The sequence below is a fragment of the Belonocnema kinseyi genome, chromosome 4, assembly GCF_010883055.1.
Source record: "Belonocnema kinseyi isolate 2016_QV_RU_SX_M_011 chromosome 4, B_treatae_v1, whole genome shotgun sequence".
NCBI classification, from domain to species: domain Eukaryota; kingdom Metazoa; phylum Arthropoda; class Insecta; order Hymenoptera; family Cynipidae; genus Belonocnema; species Belonocnema kinseyi.
In genome coordinates this window covers 50,941,820-50,965,556 of record NC_046660.1, presented here as the reverse complement: position 1 = coordinate 50,965,556, position 23,737 = coordinate 50,941,820, and the positions used below count along the sequence as shown (strand labels likewise).

The window sequence follows — 23,737 nt, the reverse complement described above, 5'->3', positions numbered from 1 at the left end:
TCTAATTTATAAATAAATTTAATTTTAATTTTAATTTTTAATTAAAAATTAATAAATATTAATAATGAAATATTCTCATATTATTATAGAACAATTTTTGAAAATAATCTAATTTTTTCTGTTTAAAATCTGCGAAAATTTACATTTTGTTTTATATTAGTCTGTCATTTCAAGTTTTACATCAAGTTTGAATCTTTTCAAAACCTCTACAAATCTCTTAAAATTACTTAAATTTCGCCTACAAATAATAAATATTCAATTGTTATTTATACATCCAAATTGTAAAGGAATTTTCTAAAATTTGCAGGATTTTCTGAAAATTGTAGAAAAAATTCCATTCATTTTAACAGATATTTAGAAGTTCTAAAAAATTTCCCAAATAATTTAAAATTTAAAACAAATTGAAAACAACTTCTAGATTTCTCAAGATTTCGAAATAAAATCTTGAAGCTTTCGAAGGATGCTTAAACTATTTAAAAAGAAAATTATTGAATTTCTAATTTAAGAAGTGTTTAGTTAAAAAATTTGCAATTTTTCAACATTTAATGTTTCTAGCTTAAAATTATTTAAAATTATATAAATTTAAACATTTTAAAGTTCATTGATTGATTTTACAATTTAGAGCATTGAAAATCATAACGTGGATTTATATATTTTTATATTGAAAAATGTTAGTACCTTTAATTTTATACGCCTAAATTATTGAGCATTTGAATACAAAAATTATTAATTAAAAACTTAAATTTCAATATTGAAAGTTCAAAATTTAACAGTTCCACTTTGACTGCTTTCATTTGCAGCTCAGTTTTTATTACCTCAAGTGGAAAATTGTTTAGCTTTAGTTGCCCATTTTTTAGATTTTATTAACTGTGAAAAATGTTTGCGAACCGGGGAAAAACCGGGAAATGACCGGGAATTAATTTTGTCGATTAAAACGGCCACCCTGTCTAGTTTAGGTTTGTAAATTTATCTTTTTTTAGTTCAGAATTTATATATTTTATTGAAACTGTATATTTTTTGGTAGAAAATTCACCCTTTGGGTTTGAAATTGAATTATTTTATTGAGAATTCATTTGTTAGTTGTAAATTGATTATTTAAACTGAAAATTGAATCCTATTTTTGGTTAGAAACTCATCTTTTTGGATGAAAAAAAAAATTTGGTTGAAAATACGTTTTTTTTTTGTTGAACATTTATTTTTCTAACATTTTAACTATTCTAATTTTGGTTGAAAAGTTATATTTTTGAATGAAAATTTATATACTTTATTGAAAATTAATCTTTGGGTTGAAAAATTTAGTTAAAAATTCATATTTTTGGTTGAAGATTCATCATTTTAGTTAAAAACTCATATCTTAATTTCAAAATATATCTTTTTAGTGTAAAAATACAAATAAAAAGTGTTTTAAATATACCTATAAACAATTTTTTTTGCATTAATATTATAAGCGTGTCAACTAAAATCCTGGAAGAAAATTCCCTGACAATTCAAGGTTTTTTGCAGGTATCACAAGTTTTTTCCAGGTACAATTTTTAATTCATATCTTGAATTTGTCTCTAATGTACCAAATAGTTGAATTTTTAATAGTAAAGAGAAATTTTCAATCAAATAATTGAAGTTTGAACTAAAAAAGACAAAATTTAAACCAAATAGTTGAATTTAGAACGAAAACAGATTAATTTTAAACCGTAAATGAAATATTTAAATTTTCAGTTAAAGAAATTTTCTACAAAAAAATCTATTTTCAACTAAATAATTAAATTTTCAATCAAAGTGATGAATTGTCTACAATAATGATAAATCTTGAACTGAGATAGTTGAATTTGAAGCCAAAAAAATGAATTGTCAATAAAAATTATGAAATATTCAACTGGATTAGTTAAATTTTTAATCAAAAAGATCAATTTACGAATCAAATGATGAATTTTCAATTAGAACAGTTGAATTGTCAACAAAGAAGATGAATTTTTAAACAAGAAGATTAATTTAAAATAAAAAACGATTTTTAACAAAATACATGTATTTTCCACAAAATAGTAAAATTTTGAAATAAAAAAGACCAATTTACAACCAAATATTTGAATTTAAAAATAAGAAAAATTAATTAAAAAAAAATCTAGTCAAAAAGAAAAGTTAGATTTTTAATCAAAGTGAGTAATTTCCAGCTATAATGATGAATCGTTAACTGATAGACTTGAATTTTAAACCAGAAAGATGAATTCTCAACTAAAATTGTGGAATATTCTACTGGATTAGTTGAATTTGCAACCAAAAAGATAAATTTGGAAATAAAATTATAAATATTTAATTGGAACATTTGGATTTTCGACGAAAAAGATACATTTTTAACCAAATAGTGGAATTTTAAACTAAAAGATATTAATTTTGAACCAAAAATAGAATAATTCTAATTTTGTTTAATAGATACAGTTTCAAACAAAGTGATTAATTTTTAACTAAAATTCAGCATTTTAATTTTAATCCAAAATGATAAATGATCAACAAAGGAAATTAATTTCTATCAAAAGAATTAGATTTTTCAAATAAAAAAGATAATTAAAAAAAAACTGAATAGTTTAATTTCAATTTAATAAAGTAATTTTATGCTAAAGATGAATATTTAACTGAAGTGATGGAATATTTAACTGGATAATAGCGTTATCAGTTTTTTAAAAAATAACTTGAAAAAAAAATGTTAACCAAACATTTAAAGTTTTAACTATAATAGTTAATTTCTCAGTAAAAAAGTTAAATTTCGGCCCAGGAAAAAACAAATTTTTCCTAAAAAACAGCTCAGTTTTTAATAAAATAGATGAATTTTCAATTAGAATGGTAAAAAAAATTAGTTTTTAACCAAAGGGTTTAACCTTTGGCCAATTATTAAAATTTGTATTCTAAAAAGATAAAATTTCAAACGAAAAATGTAGTAGTTGCTGTTAGTTGTGTTTTCGATAAAAAAGGTTTTCAATTTTTAATCCAAAATAGTTTAATTGAAGCAAAAGAAGACTTGTCAATGTGAGTTGTATTTTTTACTGTAAAAGATTTTTCTGTCAAGAGAGACGATATTACCAAGAAACTGGCAAATTGTCAACAAAATACGTACAGTTTTAACGACATATTTGAATTTAAAACTAAAAATGATCAATTTTTAACAAAAAATAGAATAGTTAAATTTGCAGTTAAAAAAATTAATTTTATACAGTACAAACGAGGTTTTCACAAAATAGTTAAATACAGTAATATAAAGCTACTTTTACAAATAAAGAATCATTGTTACTGAATTTTATATTGCAATTACAAAAAAATTAATCAAGCTTGCGAAGAATTCCCTGACTAAAAAAATTCCCTGACATTTCCAAGTTTTTCAACGTACATAAAAATTCTTATTTATCTTCTTACATTTTACCAAAAATTTACTATTTATTGCATTTTGTGTAAAAGCTGCCTTATTGTTTACAATAAATACATGTAATCAATTATCCAAAAAAACATGTTTGGAAAATCTCAAAATGTTGGCAACAAATCAAACGAAATTTATGTTTTTTTTCTAATCTGATAAAATGAAGTTATTATGCGGAAAAAAGTGCTGCATATATTATTTCCACACAAATTCATTCATTCAGATAAATTTAGTCGATTTTCGAGTTTTTTTAGATCCACTATAAACATTCTTTGACCGTTTTTATAATAATGGATCATCTGGTATAGGTAAAACATTTCTAAAATGATACATTACTATGCATTATATTTATTAAAAATTACATTCTTATAATATTAAAATATACTTCGACCGCACGTTAGGAACTTATCTGGATGCAAAAATTTTGCCACACGGTTTTAAAGTTGCTGGAAATTCAGGCGAAATTTGCTGATATTGATTTTACAGGAAAAAGTTTCAAACAAAAGTGGGCCAACTCCCAAAGATTCATATTTTCATTTCAAATACCATAACAATAAAAAGCCGTTTTTTTTACAGCATATAATTTTTCAAAAATTTACAAAAGAGAAAAGATATTCCTTTACAGGTATACTCCAACATTAATAAGAAATATGTTATCCAAATGATAATATTTATCACGTTATGAGAATTTTTTCTGCTATTTCCCATTGTTTCTTTCGCCTGTTGTATTTTTAGCAATTCAGAAGAAGATGTGCTCAAAATTAGTTCATGAATAGTGTAAGTCTTGTGCAAAAATTGGCGTCAGGCCCTCAGCGTATTCTGTTTTAAATAATAATATACAGAGTCACGCTCTCAGCTTCTGATTATAGTAGTTGTGAAAGTGTAGATTTTGTCGTTTAAATGTATTCTTCAATCTTGTTTGCCCTTACGAAAGTCAGTTTCCGGGACCCAGCATTGACTTGTCTCATATTTTTCGATGGTCATTGACGTAGGCGTAGACTGTTACACGTTCCTCATCATAAGACGAACCTCTCAGGTGAAAAGTGGCCTTATCCGAATCACGTTGTCATTTAAGTTGTGGGCTTACGGTCCATTATCACGAAAATTGGTCCTTCGAAGCCGGATCCATTTGTGGTGGATCCATCGTTGTCGCGTCCAGGGTATATTAAAAAGAGCGGATGAGGTGTGTGATCGCAGTGGAAAAAAAAACTGTTAAAGTGATTGAGCTTGGCAAATTAAAACATGAGTGAACAAGCTTTCAAGCATTCTCGACATCCGAAGGCTAAAAGTAAAAAACTTCTAAGTGAAAATGGTTCGGAAAACCACAGAGTGTACGCCAGATATGGTGAATACTCAAAAAACAGTAAAGTGTCCTTATCGGATAATAACGGATACAAAAGTCTAGTGCAGGAAAAGGACACCAAGTCAAGCAGAAAATTCCATTCCGAGGAAGCAGAAACACCGAGAGGAAAGAGGAAGCGCCGGCAGCAAAGCAAGTCACCAGAAAGGCAAGAGAGAGGCCTGGGAAACGGAGAAAAATTCGGAAACCGAAGAAGCGCAGGAGTGAATTTTAGCAAGCAACCCGCGCGCCTAGGCTGCGCCCTATGGCCCGGGACTTCAGATAAATTTAAAATCCAGGTAAGAGAAAAAGCTAAGCGAAATCTGGTCACTTAGATTTAGGGGTTGGGGAGGTCCCGAACCGCAGAGATGGATGGGAAAATGAAAATATCCGCAAATCGGTAAGTCAGTTTTCTCAAAAAAAACTCTGTCGGAAAAGGGCATTTCGTCGAAATCAATCGTTTCACGACTTTCCAACCGTAGTGCGCTTCTCAGAAAACAGCTAGAGATTGAAGAAAATAACGAAATCTGTGAGGTCGCGGAAGCTCGCTAAGAAATCGGTGATATCCAAGGTGCGAAATTGGATGACAAGTGCGACCTCGAGGCGGAAGTAAAAGTCGAAGGAAATTCTATCAGATAAATTATAGGTCGCGTAGATTCCAACAGTCCTGAAAAAGACGGCTAGGAAAATTGGAGATCAGTGGGAGACTGGATTACTCTGGAAGACAGATAACGAATCCTCATCAGAGATTAAGAAAATGGCTGAGCGCAGACTTCGCTAAGTTGAAAACAAGATGAAAAAGGATGAAACTCTTAAGTGATCAGTATCAGAAGAAGATCAAAGATTATGAAGACAAAGGTTACGTACGTCGACTTACGGACAAGGAAAAAAAAGTGACTACTCCACCAAACTGGCATCTCGTGATAGATTATTACCTGGTCCTGATTTTTATAATTCTCTCGTATAGGTATACTCGTCAAATTTCGAGAACGAGCCATAGCAATTTGAGGAGACCCTCGTGAAATGTTCCACCAGATGGAAATACGGAAAGAACAGTGCAGCCAGAGATTCTTGTGGCGAGAAGAAAACAGCAATCAACTGGTAACTTTTGAAATGCAGGTGTTGCTCTTCGGAGCAGTATCCTCACCCTATGTGGCGCAGGAATTCAGAAATCGCAATGCTCACAAATATGAAAGTCTTACCTCAAGGCATGTGAAAAAATAACATTAAAACATCACATGGATGACTACCTAAACAGCGTCGACACGGTGGAAGAGGCGGTGCAGATAGCACATGAAGTCGCTCATGTACACCGACGAGGAGGATTCGAGTTTCGAAACTGGATTTCAAATTCTTCAGAGATGCTGGCCGCGGTACCACCGGATGCTATGAACGAGTTTCTGAAACTAGATCGAGGACTCATAAGCGGACAGAAAATTTCAACTCAATTGAAATATTAAAGGTAATCATGTCAGTATTTGATCATCTAGGACTGTTAGCATTACTATCTGAGCCAAGGTGATTCTACAAAACATCTCTGGCCTCAGGAATCTGAATAATACTGGAGATGGAGCTGTATGTACTCGGTGATGCTAATGAGCAAGCATATTCAGCAGCCGCTTATGTATAAGATTCACGGGTGAGAATGGTATTCGGACTCCTTTAGTGGTGGCTAAAACTAGAGTAGCTCCTGTAAAAATGTTGAGAATTCCTGGACTCGAACTTCAAAACAATCCAATTGTCGCGCCAATCACACAGTGAACAGTGCCATATCTGTTAGCAGAGCGGCTCCACTGATCCGGGAGAACCATTACCCCGAACAAACTGAACCGTTTAATCAACAGTATAGTTGAGCCGTTTTGCACACGCGGCTCTATCGGCTCAGTTGCGCGCTTACGCAGCTTAGGAAAATATGGCACCCACATTACAGACCGACTGATCTCCACAAGTTTGGGGTAACCAGTGCCCCGAAACTGGAGCAGATCCCACACCAAATCGAAATGCAGGAATTTTCTCACCGTCCCGGACGGTTTTACTGAACCTCTCCCCGTGCAGGTTTGCCGTCTAGCGAGAAATCCCGAAGTTTTTTCACTGCGCATGAATCGAGATGCGCAAGTCTATTAAAATTACAAATCATAAACTTATAATAGTACATTAATGATAAATTATTTAAAGAAATAAGCTATTTCTTCGATTCAACTTAATTAATTGTGTTGAAGTGAAAAACTGTTTCAAGAATCTGTTTGTATTGTTGTTGATAGTATTTATTGGTTTCAAATAGATCTTGAAATTTGTGTGAAATCTTGTCGATTTTTTTAATTAAAAAATTTTTTTTTTGAAATCTTTGAGAAATTAAAAAAAAACATTAGGAATTCTTTGAAATATTTGTGAAATCTTATGAAATCTTTTGTATTCATTTGCAAACTTGAAAATCCTTGGGATTTTTGAGTAATCCTTTAAATATTTTGAAATCTTCTAGAATCTTTAAAAAAAATTGCAAAATTTTTGAAAGATTTGTGAAATTTTTGGAAATATCTTGAAAATTGTATGAATTCTTTTAATTATTCCTACAGTCGTCCCGGAAAATTTGGAATTTGTTTGAAATCAGTGAAATATTTTTAATCTCTTAAAATCTTGTAAAAAAAATTTGCACGTTTAAAATACTTGAAATATTGATATAATCCTTTAAATATTTCTAAATCTTTCGAAATATGTAAAATATTTTTTCAATATAGAAAAACTTTCTTATGCTCAAAATGTACTTCCACGAAAATTAAGAAGATCAGATCATTAAAAATGAGGAATTTCTGAATTTTTTACATTAAATCTTCATTCTAAAGGATCTAATCTTTTCAATTTTTTTGGAACCACATTCCAATTATAAAAAAGTTTTTACATTCTAAGGAAGCATTTACGATTTTTTTAAAACTATGCAATTAAATTTTTTTAAATTTGATTCCGACTAAGCCCAACCTTACGATATGCACGTTATAAGTGACCCTGGAGGTAAATTGTTAGTACTAATTTGTTTCCAAATTATAAAAATTTTCATATTCATGAATATACGAATATACATACATGAATATAAAATTTTACATACATGAATATGAAAATAAAGATAGTGCATAAATTTCGCAGGTTGAATTGAGCTTGCCGGATCAAAGAAGGGCATATAAACTTATTTCGTTGCGAGTGGGAAGACTCCTGGAGGCTTTCAAAAATATTTTTAAATTTTAATTTTTAAAGGCTATATCAAGATGCAGAATTTTATTGCGCATCTTTTTCCCCCAAGTAAAAAGTTGTAGCTTTTTTAGTTTTCTAATTGAAGCCAAAAACTTGATTTAAAAAAAAAATTAATTTTGATTCGTTTTTCACTTTAACTCGTGCTCATTCAGTCAGTTTTAAGGATTTTTAAATAAAATTTTCAGGGAATGTAGTTTGAAATGTCCTTTGACTGATAGAGCAAAAGTAATTAAAAAATTTGTTTAAACAAAATTGTTCTAAATTTCTTTCTGAGTGCGAGGCGCTTATCGGACTTCTCTAACTTCCAGCGTTTCGTTTGTCGAGCGAATTTTGAGCAACAAAAAACTTCCAGCGAGAAAGTTGTTAAAAACAGTACAAAAAAGGTTTCTGGAAAATTTTAGCCCTATCCAATTGATATTCATGAAATTATTAACGTCTTAATACGATATCAGCTAGGCCACTCGCGCCTGGGCTGTAGCGATCAAAGTATCAAGCATACATAAATAATAGTGCATAATGTAAAATAATTTATTCATTTAATATTATGTACAACAGAATGATTCTATTTTTGAGACAAACTGTACAGATGTAAAAGAAAACATAAACATCTAATGGTTGAGATTCAACGAATTCTTAATTCCGAGAATTTTTCAATGCTTCAAATTCGTTAAATTGAAAAAATTGAAAGTTCGAGGAAGTACATATGTTTTTCATTCCTGTTGTAATAGAGCATTAGCATTTCTTGGCATAATGTTAAATGAATAAATTATTTTACATTATGCATTGTTATTTATTTATGCATAATACTTTGACACTGCCTGATTACTTGATTACTTTTTATTTGTGGCGCCTGTTAACTGTATTATAAATCGGATCTGGGACTCTCGCTAAAGCCCACGCGTTATTTGACTAGCCGCTATCGACTTGAGACGTTAATATTTTCTTGAATATCAATTCTATTGGGCTAAAATTTTCCAGAAACCTTTTTTATACTGTTGTTAACAACTTTCTCGCTGGAAGTTTTTTGTTGCTCAAAATTCGCTCGATAAACGAAACACTGGAAGTTAGAGAAATCCAATAAGCGCCAGGCATCGGAAACAAATTAACAACAATTTTTTTTAATAAATGTTGGAATTACTTTTGCTCTATCAGTCGAAGGACATTTCAAACTCCATTCCCTGAAAATGTTTTTTAAAAATCTTTAAAACCTTTAAAAATTAGAATTCGAAAATCCGACAGCCCAATTATAAAATCGACTGTGTGATGATCATATGAGTTTATGCTTCTTATCACTGACTGATTTAATACTTATTAGGTATACAATTAAATTTCATACAATTTTAAAAATATATCATAGTCAAAGTGATTCAATTAGGTTCGCACATTCGATTTTATAAATATCATTAAATTTTTTGTTTAATTCAACTGTTTTATAGATAACTCCTCCTTTTTTTTACTAGAAAATTTAACAATTAAGTCTAAAATTCAACTTTTTTTTGGAAAATTTAACTACTATAGTTAAAAGTTGATCTATTTTCTTAAAAATTCGTTTTTTTATTGTTGAATATTAAGTTTTTTTTACTGGAAATATATATATAATTATTCTAATTAAATATTCCATAATTTTAGTTGGAAATTCATCTTTTTGGCTAAACATTAATTTTTTTAACTGAAAATGTAACGATTCGATTTTTGGTTGAAAATTCATCTCCTTTAGTTGAAAATTTGACTATTTCAGTCAAAGATTCATTATTTTAGTTTGAAAATTCATAACTTTATTTGAAAATTTAAATATTTTGTTGAAAAATCTTCTTTTTTTTGTTGAAAATTAGTTATTTTATTAACTGAAAATTTAAGTATTCCATTTATAGTTAAAAATGGATCTTTTTTAGTTCTGAATTCAACTGCTATTTCGTTGTAAATTCATGCATTTTGTTCAAAAATAGTCTTCCTATTTCGTAGAAAATGAATCTTCCTGTTTGAAAATTCATCTTTTTCGTTGAAAATTCGAGTATTCCAGGTAGCCATTCAGAATTTTATTAAAAATTGATATTTTTTGTTGAAAATAAAACTACTTGGTTGAAAATTAAACTCTTTTGTTAAAAATTAGTATTTTTGGTTTAAAATTTGTCTATCGTAGTTGAAGGTTCATCATTTTAATTGAAAATTTATCACTTTGGTAGAAAAATTTTTTTATGTTCAAAATGAAACTGTTTATTTGAAAATGGATCTTTTTTGGTTGAAATTCATTTATTTGGTACCTTAGAGACAAATTCAAGAGATTAATTGTTATATATTTAGTATTATTTAATTATTTGATTATTCGACGATGCTAATATATTCAAGACTATCCTTTATTATAATTTCGAGTTCATTATTTTGAATAATGGGGAATATTTGAGTGGTTCCGTACACTGAAAAAATATGCCTGAAAAAAACCTGGCATTGTCAGGGATTTTTCTTCCAGGATTTGAGTAGACACCCTGTTTATTTAAACTGTATTTAAACATTTTGCTGAAAATTCTTTTTTTTTTCGAAATTAAATTTCTAAACGGAAAATTTAAGTCATCTATTTTTTATTGTAAATTAATCGTTTTAAGTTAAAACTTTAAGTTTCTGGTTCAAAATTCATGTATTTTGTGAAAAAAATCATTCTCTAATGATATAAAATTAATCTTCTTGTTTGAGCAATCATCTTTTCGTTTAGAAATTCAACAGGTTTTATTTTGTTTGAAGATTCATAATTACTTTAAACCTAATTTCTTTGTTGATCATTCATTTTTTGACTCAAAATCCAATTTTTTGTTGAAAGTTGATCTTTTTCATTTGAAAATTCTTTTTTTTTTAGCAGGAATTAATCTTTTTAGTTGAAAATTAATCTTTTTGGTCTAAATTTCAATTATTTAATTTCAATCATCATCTTAGTTCAATATTTCATAGTCTAAGTAAAAAAGTCATATATTTGGTTGCAAATTAATTTTTGTAACTAAAAATTTAATTATTTAAGTTTTGTTTTGACCATTTTTAAAAAATAAAAATTATTTATTGTTAGTTTCAAAATTCAACTATTTTAATTAAAGATTGTTTTAGTTAAAAACTCATGTTTATGAAATAAAGTTTAACTATTCTAGATTTTATTAACTAAAAATGTAGTTATTCCATGTTCGTCTGAAAGTTTTTTTTAATTTATTTTTTTTGGTTTGTAGTTCAAAATTCATCTATTTGGTTGAAAACTCGTATTCTTTAATTGAGATTTCTTTTATTTCGTTAACAAATTAATGTTCTTATGTAGAAAATTGTATTTTTTTGTAGAAAATTAATATTGTTTGAAAATTCATCTTTGTGGTTGAAAATTCAATAAAAAATTTAAGAAATTTAAATGAGATTAAAATGAAATTATTAATAATATACAAAATTTGGATAACCGCCATAAAATTTTCCTATTATAATTTGTAAAAAGATAAAAAAATTTCTTTCTTTCCTTTTTTAGAATTTTTTACAATATTTTTTCAAATTGCTATAGGAACATTTTATGGTGGTTGGTCAAATTTGATGTGTTAAAGAATTTTTAGAATGAACGTGATAAATTAAAATAAACTTTTGAGTTCTGCGCCAAATATGAATATTTTACTTTCAATTGACAGCGGAAATAAAAAAAACTTGACTAGGAAAAAATGGGAAATGGTCCTGTATTCTATTAACAGTTTTTCATTTCTAGAGTCTGAAAGGTAAAATAATAGCCATAAGGCGAGAAGATCAGTCAGTATGGGAGAGAAGAGCTCCTCTGGCTCCTGCAAATGTTCGGCGGTTGGTTCGAGCTGGAGTAAAAGTGATCGTGCAACCGAGCAACAGAAGAGCCTATCCGGTGAAATCTTACTTGGCTGCTGGCGCAGTTTTACAAGAAGATATCAGTTCAGCTTCAGTTATTTTTGGCGTGAAACAAGTTCCTGTTGATCAGTTAATTCCTAACAAGACTTACTGTTTTTTCTCTCATACTATCAAGGCTCAGGAGAGTAATATGCCCCTCCTTGATGCCATTCTTGAAAAGAACATTCGCCTTCTTGATTATGAGAAACTGACTGATGACAACGGACAACGTGCTGTTGCATTTGGCAAATATGCTGGGGTTGCTGGCATGGTGAATATTTTACATGGACTGGGTCTTCGCCTTCTTGCTTTAGGTCATCATACTCCTTTAATGGTAAGATTTTAATTAATTTATTAACCCTCAAACGGTACACTCTTTTCTGGCCCCTACTAAAGGTACACTGGTGCGAATCTGGCTTTTGTATTATCAACTTCGAATATAAAAAAGAAGATAAAAATGTTGAACATATGTTTTTTGTGTGAAATTTCCTGCTGAATCTAATGGTTCTATAGAAATTTGGATAATTATTAATTTTCCCCGTGATAATTTGTTATAAATAAAGCGGCGTTTTTGAAAAATCACTTTTTTGGAAAAAATTCGCCATTTCTTCGCATTTTATTCAATTTAATTAAACTTTGCGGGATTTTGCAGTTAAAGGAACACACAATCATAAAAAAATATTGTTTATGCCGAGAATGTGAATCTAGTATTTTTCCCGGCAGGTCAAATTTTGGGTATTTTCAAATGCATGATTTACAGTTATGAAGGAAGGGAAATGAAAGTAATGCAACAATTACATGAAAACTGTTTTATTTAGGATTTCTCTCGAATTTTTTAAACAAGAAATGCTTACTATTCGCGACATTTTTCGCATTCGATACTTTACACTCTATTCAACTTCATTCCCATGCATCTGATGAAAAAAATCATACTTTTAAAAAATGTATTGGAATTCATCATGAAAAATCGATAAATAACAAATAAATGTACATAAACATACTTACATTCAACAAACGAATGAAACTCCTTTACTTGAGATCAATATGTAGAAATTCCAACTCGCAACACTCTATCACATGCAAAAGGTACAGAGGTGCTAATTCGCACCAATTCGATTTTCTCGTCCTTCTATTTCGGAGAGATTAACGAAACTGGAACTAACCGGACTTGGGCCTAAAACCTTTGGGTTCGGACGTATTCGTCTTGGTGGGGATAATCCCTTACAACTGTCTATAATCCAATGCTACCAACTTTTCAAAAACGACGGTGCGAATTTGCACCAGTGTACCGTTTGAGGGTTAAAAATATACTTAGAAAAATGTTTGTTGAATTGGGCATCAATTTTTGAAGTTATTCCAAAATGAAGATCAGGATGGCCACTGAACGGGCAAAAAGGGAATTATCCTGGATTTTTTTAAAGCGGGAATTCTTCAGATCAGATTACTAACCATCTCCGTTAAAATTTTGAAGATCATTTTATATATAAAATTTTTTAATTAATTTTTCGTTCAAAAAGAAAATCTAACTATTTTTGGTTGAAAGTCATACTTTTCGGTTCAGAATTCATCTCATTTGGTTAAAGAGTATACTATTTGATTAAAAATTTGATTATTTTATTGACAATTCAATTATTTTGTTAAAAAGTAATATTTTTTGGTTGAAAGTTAATTTTTTTTTAAAGTATACTTTTATATTTTTGTTTAAAATTTATCTCTGTTATTGACAAATTCGACTATTTGGTTGAAAATTTCATTATTTTGTTGAGAAGTCATATTTTTTGTTTGAAGATCCAACTGTTTTTGAAATTGAAAAGTCTACTATTATTTTCTTGGTCTAGAATTGATTTCTTTTAGTTACAAATTCTACTATTTGGTTAAAAGTTTAATTATTTTCTTAAAAATTCAACGATTTTCTTAAAGAATCATCTTTTTTATTTGGAAAATAAGTATTTTTGTTTAAGATATTCTACTAATGAATAATATTCTACAAATCGCTTTTAGTTAAAACTTATAGTATTTGGTTGAAAATATTTGTTTTGTGCATAAGTAATCTTTTTTGGTCGAAAATCCAACAGTTTTATCGAAAATTCGTCCTTTCATACTGAAAATTCATCTTTTACGGTTGAAAATTAATTCTTATAAAATTAAAAAGTCCACTATTATTTTCTTAATCCAGAATTCATTTCTTTTGGTTACAAACTCTACCATTTGGTTAAAAATTTAACTATTTTGTTGAAAATTCAACTATTTTTAAAAAAGTCATACTTTTTGTTAGAAATTATTTATTTTTATTTAAAAAGTTTAATATTTTATTTTTGGTTAAAATTGATCTCTTTCGGTCAAAAATTCTACTATTTGGTTAACAATTAAATTATTGTCTTAAGATGTCATTTTTTTGTTGTTGGAAATTAATTATAATTATTTTTATTAAAAAAGTCTAGTATTGTATTTTCAGGTCAGAATTAATCTATTTTGGTTAGAAATTCTACTATTTAGTTGAAAAGTGAATCATTTTGTTGAAAATTTAACTATTTTCTTAAAAAGTAATCTTGTTTATTTGAAATTAATTCTTTTTATTTACAAAATTATTATTAACATATAAAAACTTAAATTATTTTCTTGAAAAATCACCTATTTTCTTAAAAATTAATCTTTTTTTGTTGGAAATTAATTATTTTTATTTGAAAAGTCTACTATTATATTTTCAGGTCAGAAATGATCTATTTTGGTTAGAAATTCTACTTTTTAGTTAAAAAGTTAATTGTTTTGTTGAAAATTCAACTGTTTTCTTAAAAAGTAAACTTTTTGTTGGAAATAAATTCTTTTTATTAAAAAATCTACTATTTTATTTTTGACCTTAAAAAGTCGTCTTTTTTTTGGAAAATATGTATTTTTGTTTAAAATATTCTGCAACAATATTCGAAAATTAGTCTTTATGATAGAAAATTCGTCCTTTCATACTAAAAATTCATCTTTTACGATTGAAAATTAATTCTTATAAAATTAAAGAGTCCAATATTATTTTCTTGGTCCAGAATTAATTTCTTTTGATTACAAATTCTATTTTTTGGTTGAAATTTTTTGTTTTTGAAAATTCAAATTATTTCTTAAAAAGTGAACTTATTTTGGTTGAAAGTTATTTAAATGTTATTTGGAAAGTCTACTATATTATTTTTGGTGAAAATTTATCTCTTTCAGTCAAAAACTTTACTATTTAGTAAAAAAATTCCATTATTTTGTTAAAAATTCTACTATTTGATTGAAAGTTTAATTTTTTTTCAATTTAAGTGATTTCTGAAAACGTCAACTTTTTTTGGTTGAAAGTTATTTAAAAGTTATTTGAAAAATCTAATATTTTACTCTTGGTCAAAACTCATCTCTTTCGGTCAAAAATACTACTATTTGATTGAAAATTTAATTATTTTGGATGAAATGTCAACTATTTTCTTAAAATGTTATTTTTTTGGGGAATTAATTCTTTTTATGTTAAAAGTCTACTATTGTATTCTTAGGTCAGAATTAATTTCTTTTAGATAAAAATTTTGCTATTGAGTTGAATAATTAATTAGTTTTGTTAAGAATATGTTAGGAATATGTTACCTACATTAATATCGTCTTAAATAATTTTTGGTAAAAAATTAAAGTATTTCAGTTAAATATTCATCATTTTAGTAAAAAATTTATGTTTTTGACTTAAAATTCAACTATTCTAATTTTTCTATCTGAAAGTTTAAATTTTTCATTTTTGTTGAAAATTGATGTTTTTTAGTGGAAATTTAAAGTGTTTCAAAATTTAGTTATTTAAACAATTTTCGTGTCTATTTTTTCAAAAAATCTTTTTTGGGTTGAAAATTTTACATTTTTGTTGAAATTTTGAACTGTGAAGTTTATAAACAATTTTACAACAATTTAAATTAATAGATTTTACTTTAAAGTTATAAAATGTTTAATTATTTTCAAGATTTATATAATAAAGCAATAAGTATTGAATAATAATAATTATAAACTCTTAAAATTTAACAAAAAAAATATAATTTTTTACCGGAAAACCTAGGAAATAGCCTAATTTTTTTTTGTTAATAAGTGGCCACCCTGGAAGAGTTTAGAAACAAAAGTCCTGTGTTATCCAGGAAGATTTTAAAGACTGCGTTTTAGCACATCGGCCCAGCACATAACTACAGAGATTCTTCGATGGCAAGACAATCGATTAGAGATGCAGGATACGAAATAGCTCTTGGTGCGTTGCCGAAATCGATTGGACCATTGACCGTAGTTTTCACCGGAAGTGGAAACGTAAGTCAAGGAGCTCAAGAAGTTTTCCAGGAACTTCCTCACGAATATGTACCTCCGGAAGATTTAAGGAAGGTTGCAGAACATGGTGGTGAGTTATATTCTATTTCAAATTGTTTCTTTTAATTCTTAGATGGTACCTTTACGTTTTTTTTAAATAGAGGGTTTCTATTCTAGCTGGAAAACTAGAAACCCTGCAATTTTTGGGAAATTTTTATATAAATGAAAAACCCTGCAATGACAGGGAATATATTTTTTAAAGTTAGGGAATTTTTTCGAGAGTCCTTAATTTTTTTAAACCTACGGTCTAGAATATTAAGTAACAATGATTCCTCATTTGTAAAAGTAGCTTTATATTACTCTTTTTGACCATTTTTTTAAAAAAAGAATTGTCTATTTCGTTTGAAATTAAGTTTTTTAACTGGAAGTTTAATTATTTTACTTTTGGTTAAAAATTGATCGTTTTTAATTGAAAATTTAAGTACCTGGATGAGAATTCTTTCATTTTGGCAGAAAATTAATCTTAGTAGTTGAAAATTCATCTTTTTGCTTGAAAATTAAATAGATTGTTTGCAATTTTTCTCTCTTTTGACTCAAAAATCTTTCTTTGTTGAAAAATAGTCTTTTTTGTTGCAACTCAACAGTTTTTGATTAAAAATTAAAATATTTTTGTTAGAAGTATCAACTACTGCATTTTTCGTTCAGAATTGATATTTTTTGGAATGCAAATTTATATTCTTGGTTGAAAATCTCTTTGGTTAAAAAATGAGCTGTTTTATTAACAATTTGTTTTTTCTTTGGCTAAAAATTTTTTTTTACTGATTTATAACTATTTCAGTTAAAAGTTTAGCTACGTTTTTGAAAATTATTATTATTTTTTAAAAATTGAAAATGTAACTATTCTAGTTGAATATTCCATCATTTTAGTTAAAAATGTATCTCGTTGGCTGGACTTTAATTTTATAACTGAAAATTTAAGTATTTAATTTCTGGCTGAAAAATGATCATTTTTAGTTGAAAGTTCATCCTTTGGTAGAAATTAATCTTCTTGCATAAAAATTAATATTATTAGTTGAAAATTGATCTATTCCAATTCAACATTAATAATTTTAGTTGCAAATTCATTACTTTTTTTGAAAATTATTATTATTTTTTAATTATTTTTTTTTAGTTTGAAAATGTAACTATTTAAATTCAGTATTCTATCATTTTAGATGGAAATTTATTTTTTTGGTTGATAGTTTATTTTTTATAGTTGAAAATCATCTTTTTATATGAAAATTCAACTATTTCAATTAAAGATTCATTGTTTTAGTTGAAAATTCATCTTTTTGTTTAAAATTTAAATAGTCCAGATGAAGATTTATCTTTTGTGTTGAAATTTTATCAGCCAGGTTGAAAATTAATTTTTTATACTGAAAATTTAACCATTTCATTTTTAGTTGAAAATTGATCTTTTTTAGTCGAAAATTCAAATATTTTAGTGAAAATTATTCTTTTTCGAAAATTCATTTTCTTGGTTGCAAATAAAACTTCTTGGTTAAAAGTTAAACTCTTTTGTAAAAATTTATATGTTTGTTTGAAAATTAATTTATGCCAGTGACAGAGTCTTCATATTAGTTAAACATTTACCAGTACAAATGAAAACTAATTTGTTTTTAATTGAAAATTGAACTATAACTATTTGGTTGAAATTTAAACTGTGTTAAAATTTAAACTCTTTTGTTAAAAACACATTTTTTGGTTTATAATTCATCTGTTTCAATTGAAAATTAATCATTGTTGTTGAATTTTTTGTATGAAATATTAAGTTTTTAAACTGAAAGTTTAACTATTCCATTTTTGGTTTAAAACTTACCTTTTTTATTTCGAAATTCAACTATTTAATTGAAAATTGATATTTTTTATCTGAAAATTCAACTATTTCGTTTACAATTCATGTGTTTTGTTGAAAAATCGTCCTTGGGTTTAAAATTAATTTATTCCAGTTCAAGATTTATCATTTTAGTTTAAAATTTACCATTCTGACTGAAAATAAGTTTTTTTAAACAAAAATTTAACCATTCAATTTTTGGTTGAAAATTCAATTGTTTGTTTAGCAAATTGTCTTGTTTAAAAATTCATGTTTTGGTTGAAAATTCTAATATCCCAGTTGAAGATTTCTAATTTTTGTTGTAATTTTATCCGCGCAGTTAAAAATTAATTTTTTAAACTGAAATTATAACTATTCCTTTTTGGTTGAAAATTGATATTTTTTAGTTAAAAATTCAACTATGTATTTGAAATTTTTGTGCGTGTCGCAAATTCAACTATTTATGTGAAAAGTCACGTATTTTGTTGAAAAATCGTGTTTTTTATTTCAAAATTAATCTTCCTGTTTGAAAATTCATCGTTTCCGTTAAAAATAAAACTACTTGGTTGAAAGTTACACCATTTTTTTTAAATTCATCTTTTTGATATAAAATTCATATATTTTTCGTTGATTATTTATTATTTTAGTTAGAAATTATTCATTTTGGTTAAACAATATTTTTTGTGGTATATTCATTTTCTTGTTTGAAAATTGATCATCTTGTTTGAAATTGAATATTCTTGTTTAAAAATTTATGTTTTTGGTGGGAAATTTCAAATAAATATCCGCATATTTTATTTATTATATCATCATTTTAGTTGAAAGTGTATATTCTTGGTTGAAAATAAAACTACTTGGTTGAAATTTAAACACTTTTTTCAAATTCATCTTTTTGGTTTATAATTTATTTATTTTAGTGGATGATTCATAATTTTATTTTCAAATTATTCACCTTGGTTAAAGAATTTTTTGGTAGGACATTAATTTTTAACTGAAAATTCAAGTTTTCCATATTTTGTTGAAAACTTATCTTTTTTAGTTCAAAATTTATCTATTTGATTGAAAATTGATCTTTTTTAGCTGAACATCGAACTATTTCGTTGATAATTCAAGTATTTTGTTTAAAAATCGTCTTTCTTGGTCGGAAATTAATATTCTTGTTTGAAAATTGATTATCTTATTTGAAATTGAATCTTCTTGTTTAAAATTTTTTTATTTTGGTGCAAAATTCAAATAGTTATCCGCATATTTTATTTATTATATCAACATTTTAGTTGGAAAATTATCTTTTTGGTTGAAAATAAAACTACTTGGTTGAAATTTAAACACTTTTGTTAAAATTCATCTTTGTGTTTTTAAATTTATCTATTTTAGTGGATGATTCATAATTTTAGTTTCAAATTATTCAGTTTGGTTGAAGAGTTTTTTTGTGGAATATTAATTTTTAACTGAAAATTGAAGTTATCCATATTTTGTTGAAAATTTATCTTTTTTAGTTGAAAATTTAACTATTTGATTGAAAATGGTCATTTTTTAGTTGAACATCGAACTATTTTGTTGAAAATTCATGTTTTTGTTTAAAAATCCTCTTTCTTGGTAGAAAATTAATCTTCTTGTTTGAAAATTGTTCATCTTATTTCAAAGTGAATCTTCTTATTTAAAAATTAATGTTTTTGGTGGAAAATTCAAATAGTTCTCCACATAGTTCATGTATTATATCATGATTTTAGTTGAAAAATTATATTCTTGGCTGAATATAAAAGTACTTGGTTAAAAGTTAAACACTTTTGTTAAAAAGTCACCTTTTTGGTTTAAAGTTCATCTACTTTAGTGAAAGATTCATCATTTTAGTTGAAAATTTATGACTTTGGTTAAAAAATTTTCTTCTGGAATATTATATTTTAACTGAAAATGTTACTTTTCCATTTTTTTTTGTTAAAAACTGATCTTTTTAATTCAAAATTCAACTATTTGATTGGAAATTCATTCATTTTGTTGAAAAGTCGTCTTTTTGTAGAGAATTTATTTTTTTTGGCTGATAATTTAACTATTTGGTTAAAAATTAATCTATATTTTTGAAACTGCAATATTTTAAATCAAAATTTAATAATTTAAAGCAGTTTAAATTGTATGAAATATACTACCCCCAATAATTATATAAAACTTTGTACTGAATTTTAAATATAAGAAGATAAAATAAAAATTTGAATTATTATTGAAACTTATCGACTTTAGAGACAAATGCAAGAAATGATTAAATAAATTAAATAATACTGATAATATAATTATATTGTTAGTACATTTAATTAATCGAAAGTGCCAGTATATTTAAGAATATATTGTACTATAATTTTTCATGCAATCTTCTGTTAAAAAAAATAACAAGAATCCAACGACCAAATTTGGACCACAACGAACAAAGAAGCAAAAAATTCTATTGTAATATGAAAAATAAAAAAAAATAATTTTCGGACAAAAATAAAAAAAGAGGAAAGAAAAATGAGAAAAAATTATTGGATTATATAGGATTATTGGACGTTATAGAGGATTTTTAATTTGGATCTTAATCTAATTTAAATTTCTTAAATTATAATTCTTCAAAGCTTTGTAAATTAAACATATTGATTGAATCCTTAGAAACTAATAAGAGCATTATTTATAATAAATATGATATAATAATAAAATAGACACTCTGAAATAATTTTTAATTTTCAGATACAAATAAGATATACGCCTGCGAAGTTAGAAGGAGGCATCACCTGGCAAGGAAAGAGGACGGCGTTTTTGATGCTGAGGAATATGATCAACATCCTGACAAATACATTTCCACCTTCAGCAAAAAAATAGCTCCTTATGCTTCGATTATTATTAACGGGATTTACTGGGCAGTGGATTCTCCAAAGTTACTCACGATACCAGATGCAAAATATTTATTAAGGCCTGCGTACACACCATGGCTTCCGATAAGTGTGGGAGCTCCGGCCTTGCCTCACAGAATGCTGGCAATCTGCGACATTTCGGCTGATCCTGGTGGCAGTATTGAGTAAGTTTTTTACCATTTTTATTTTATGGATTGCAGTTCGACCCTTTTTTTGGTACCTAATCACCTTTTTTCTGTCTTAAATTTAAGAAATCCGGAAAAAATACCTAAGATCGAGAAATTTTACACCATTTTCCCTATTTTTCGCCATTTTTTTTACAAGGTTTTGAATCACTTTTTTAAGAATGATGAACAAAAAGTCTAGATATTAGGAAACAAGACGCCTTGAAAGAGATTGTTTTTGATGGTACGAATTTTAAATATTTCTTAAACGATTTATTTCCTAATTTCGTAGATTTGATGAACATCGCCGAAATTGATATTGATTCAATTGAGAAACGAAGCATGAAAGTTAAATGAATTCTGTTGTTGCAAGTATAAAAATATTTGTATAATATTTAAAGTATAAAAATTACATTTTCATAAAAATAAATGCATTTTCAACCAAAGTCATGAATTTTCATCTGAAATTATAAGTCTTTAAACAAAAAAATAATTACTAACAAAGAAGTCTCGAAAAAATTAATAGTTTATATTTCAAAGAAAAAATATTTTAAATCAGAAACAGATGAATTCAACCAAAAAAATATTGTTGCACAAAGCAGTTGAATGTGTAACAAAACTAAAGTTAATTTTCAACAAAATTATTTAATTTTTAAGACGAATTTTCTTCAAAATAATTAAATTCTTATTTCAAAAATGTGAATTAAAAAAAAAATAACTTTCACCATAAAAAAGAATAGTAAAATTTTCAACCAAAGAGACAATTCTTTAAAAATATTGCAGCCAAGAAAGAAAAAAAAATTCAAGCAAATTGTTCAATTTTCAAGCCAATAATCCGAATTTTCAATAAAATAGTTCAATTTTTAACACGAAAATATGAATTTTGAATCGAATATTTACATTTTCTTTCAAATTGTTGAATTTTCAACAAAAAAATACTTGAATTTTGAATCAAATTATTCAATATTTAATCCAAAAAATTTGAATTTTCTTTCAAAGTTTAATTTTCAACTCGCAAATGTAAATTTCCAACAAAAAGTTTTACTTTGAAGTGAAAAAAAACGAATTTTCAACAAAATAGTTTAATTTTTAACCAAAGAGATGAATCTTCAACCAAAAAAGCTTTTTCAGGCAAAAAGGAAAAAAATTCGAAGCAAATTCTTGAGTTTTTAAGTCAAGAGGATGATTTTTTACAAAAAATTGAATTTACTAACACGAAAATATGAATTTTTAACCTAATATTTACAGTTTCTTACAAATTGTTGAATTTGTAACAAAAAAAAGTCAATTTTGAACCGAACTATTCCATATATAATCGAAAAATGTGAATTTTCTTTGAAAAAGTTTAATTTTTAACTTGAAAATCTAAATTTCCAACAAAAAAGGTAACTTTCACGTAAATTATTTAATTTTTATGACGAACTTTTTTTAAAATAATTAAATTTTAATTAAAAAATGTGAATTCAAAAAGAAAAGTTAACTTCCGACATAAAAAAACGAATAGTTGAATTTTCAACTAAAGAGATGAATCTTAAAAAAAAATTCATCCAAGAAAGAACAAAAAAGGCAAGTAAATTGATCAATTTTCAAGCCAAAAATCCGAATTTTGAATAAAAAAAATTTAATACGAAAATAGGATTTTTCAACCGAATATTTACATTTTCTTTCAAATTCTTGAATTTTCAACAAAAAAATCAATTTTGAACCTAATTATTCAACATTTAATCCAAAAAATCGAATTTTCTTCAAAAAAGTTTAATTTTCAACTCGAAAATGTGAATTTCCAACAAAAAATTTTACTTTGAAGCGAAAATAATTTTCAACAATAATGGAATTGTTTAATTTACAATTGAAAAAATTTATTTTAAAAAGAACGATTTATTAACCCAATAATTAAATTTTTAACCAAAAAAGATAATTCCCCAACTAATATAATGCAATTTTAACAAAATAATTTAACTTTTAACCAAATAGTTAAATTTTCAACCAAGAATATTAATTTTGTAGTCAAATGAAAATCTCAAAGGCGGATTTGGTAGAAAACAGCACGAAAAAAAGATAAATTTAAATCAAAAGACATCAATTTTAAACCTAATTGTTAAATTGTCAAATCTGAAAGGTCAATTCTGTAGAAAACAGTTACATTTTCAACCCAAAAATATGAATCTTCAACCAAAAAGTAAATTTTCAACCAACTAGTTGAATTTTCTAAGAAAATAATAGATTTTTCAAGAAAAGAATAAAATTTTGAAGGCAAAAAGAGTAATTTTCTTCAAAACAGTTGATCTAAACCGCCGTGATCCTTTTTATTTATTAAAAATAGACACTAGTTTTCAGAATGATTTAAAGTTGCGAAAACAGAGCTTTGTCTTATCTTTGATTGATTATCAAATCTTTTCATCTTATCGGAACCTTGCCTTATGAAAATATTTTCCAACAGATTTAAAAAAATGGGTTTGTAACAAATAAAAAAAAGAATTTTAAACAAAATAATTAAATTTGCTACCAAAGAGATATTTCTTTAACTAATACAACTATTTTGTAAGACAGTAGTTCAACTTTCAACCAAGTAGTTGAAATTTCAATCGAGAAGATTACACCATTACACCATTAAGCCATTTCCTTTTCGGGGTAGGCGTGACTCACTCGGCAGGGGAAAGGAGTAGTGTGTGGATGGGATAGAGATTTTTCAGATTGATCCAG

The 23,737-nt window shown here is 26.5% G+C and overlaps 1 protein-coding gene across 1 annotated transcript in view; it reads left to right on the top strand.

The window, feature by feature from the left end:
- LOC117170567 (alpha-aminoadipic semialdehyde synthase, mitochondrial) overlaps window positions 1-23,737 on the top strand; it is a 69,455-nt gene that overhangs the window by 6,034 nt on the left and 39,684 nt on the right. The window contains exons 2-4 of the mRNA XM_033357403.1: window positions 11,701-12,183; window positions 16,005-16,230; window positions 20,707-21,034. Coding sequence (XP_033213294.1) covers window positions 11,701-12,183; window positions 16,005-16,230; window positions 20,707-21,034 — 1,037 coding nt within the window. The remainder of the gene's footprint in view (window positions 1-11,700; window positions 12,184-16,004; window positions 16,231-20,706; window positions 21,035-23,737) is intronic.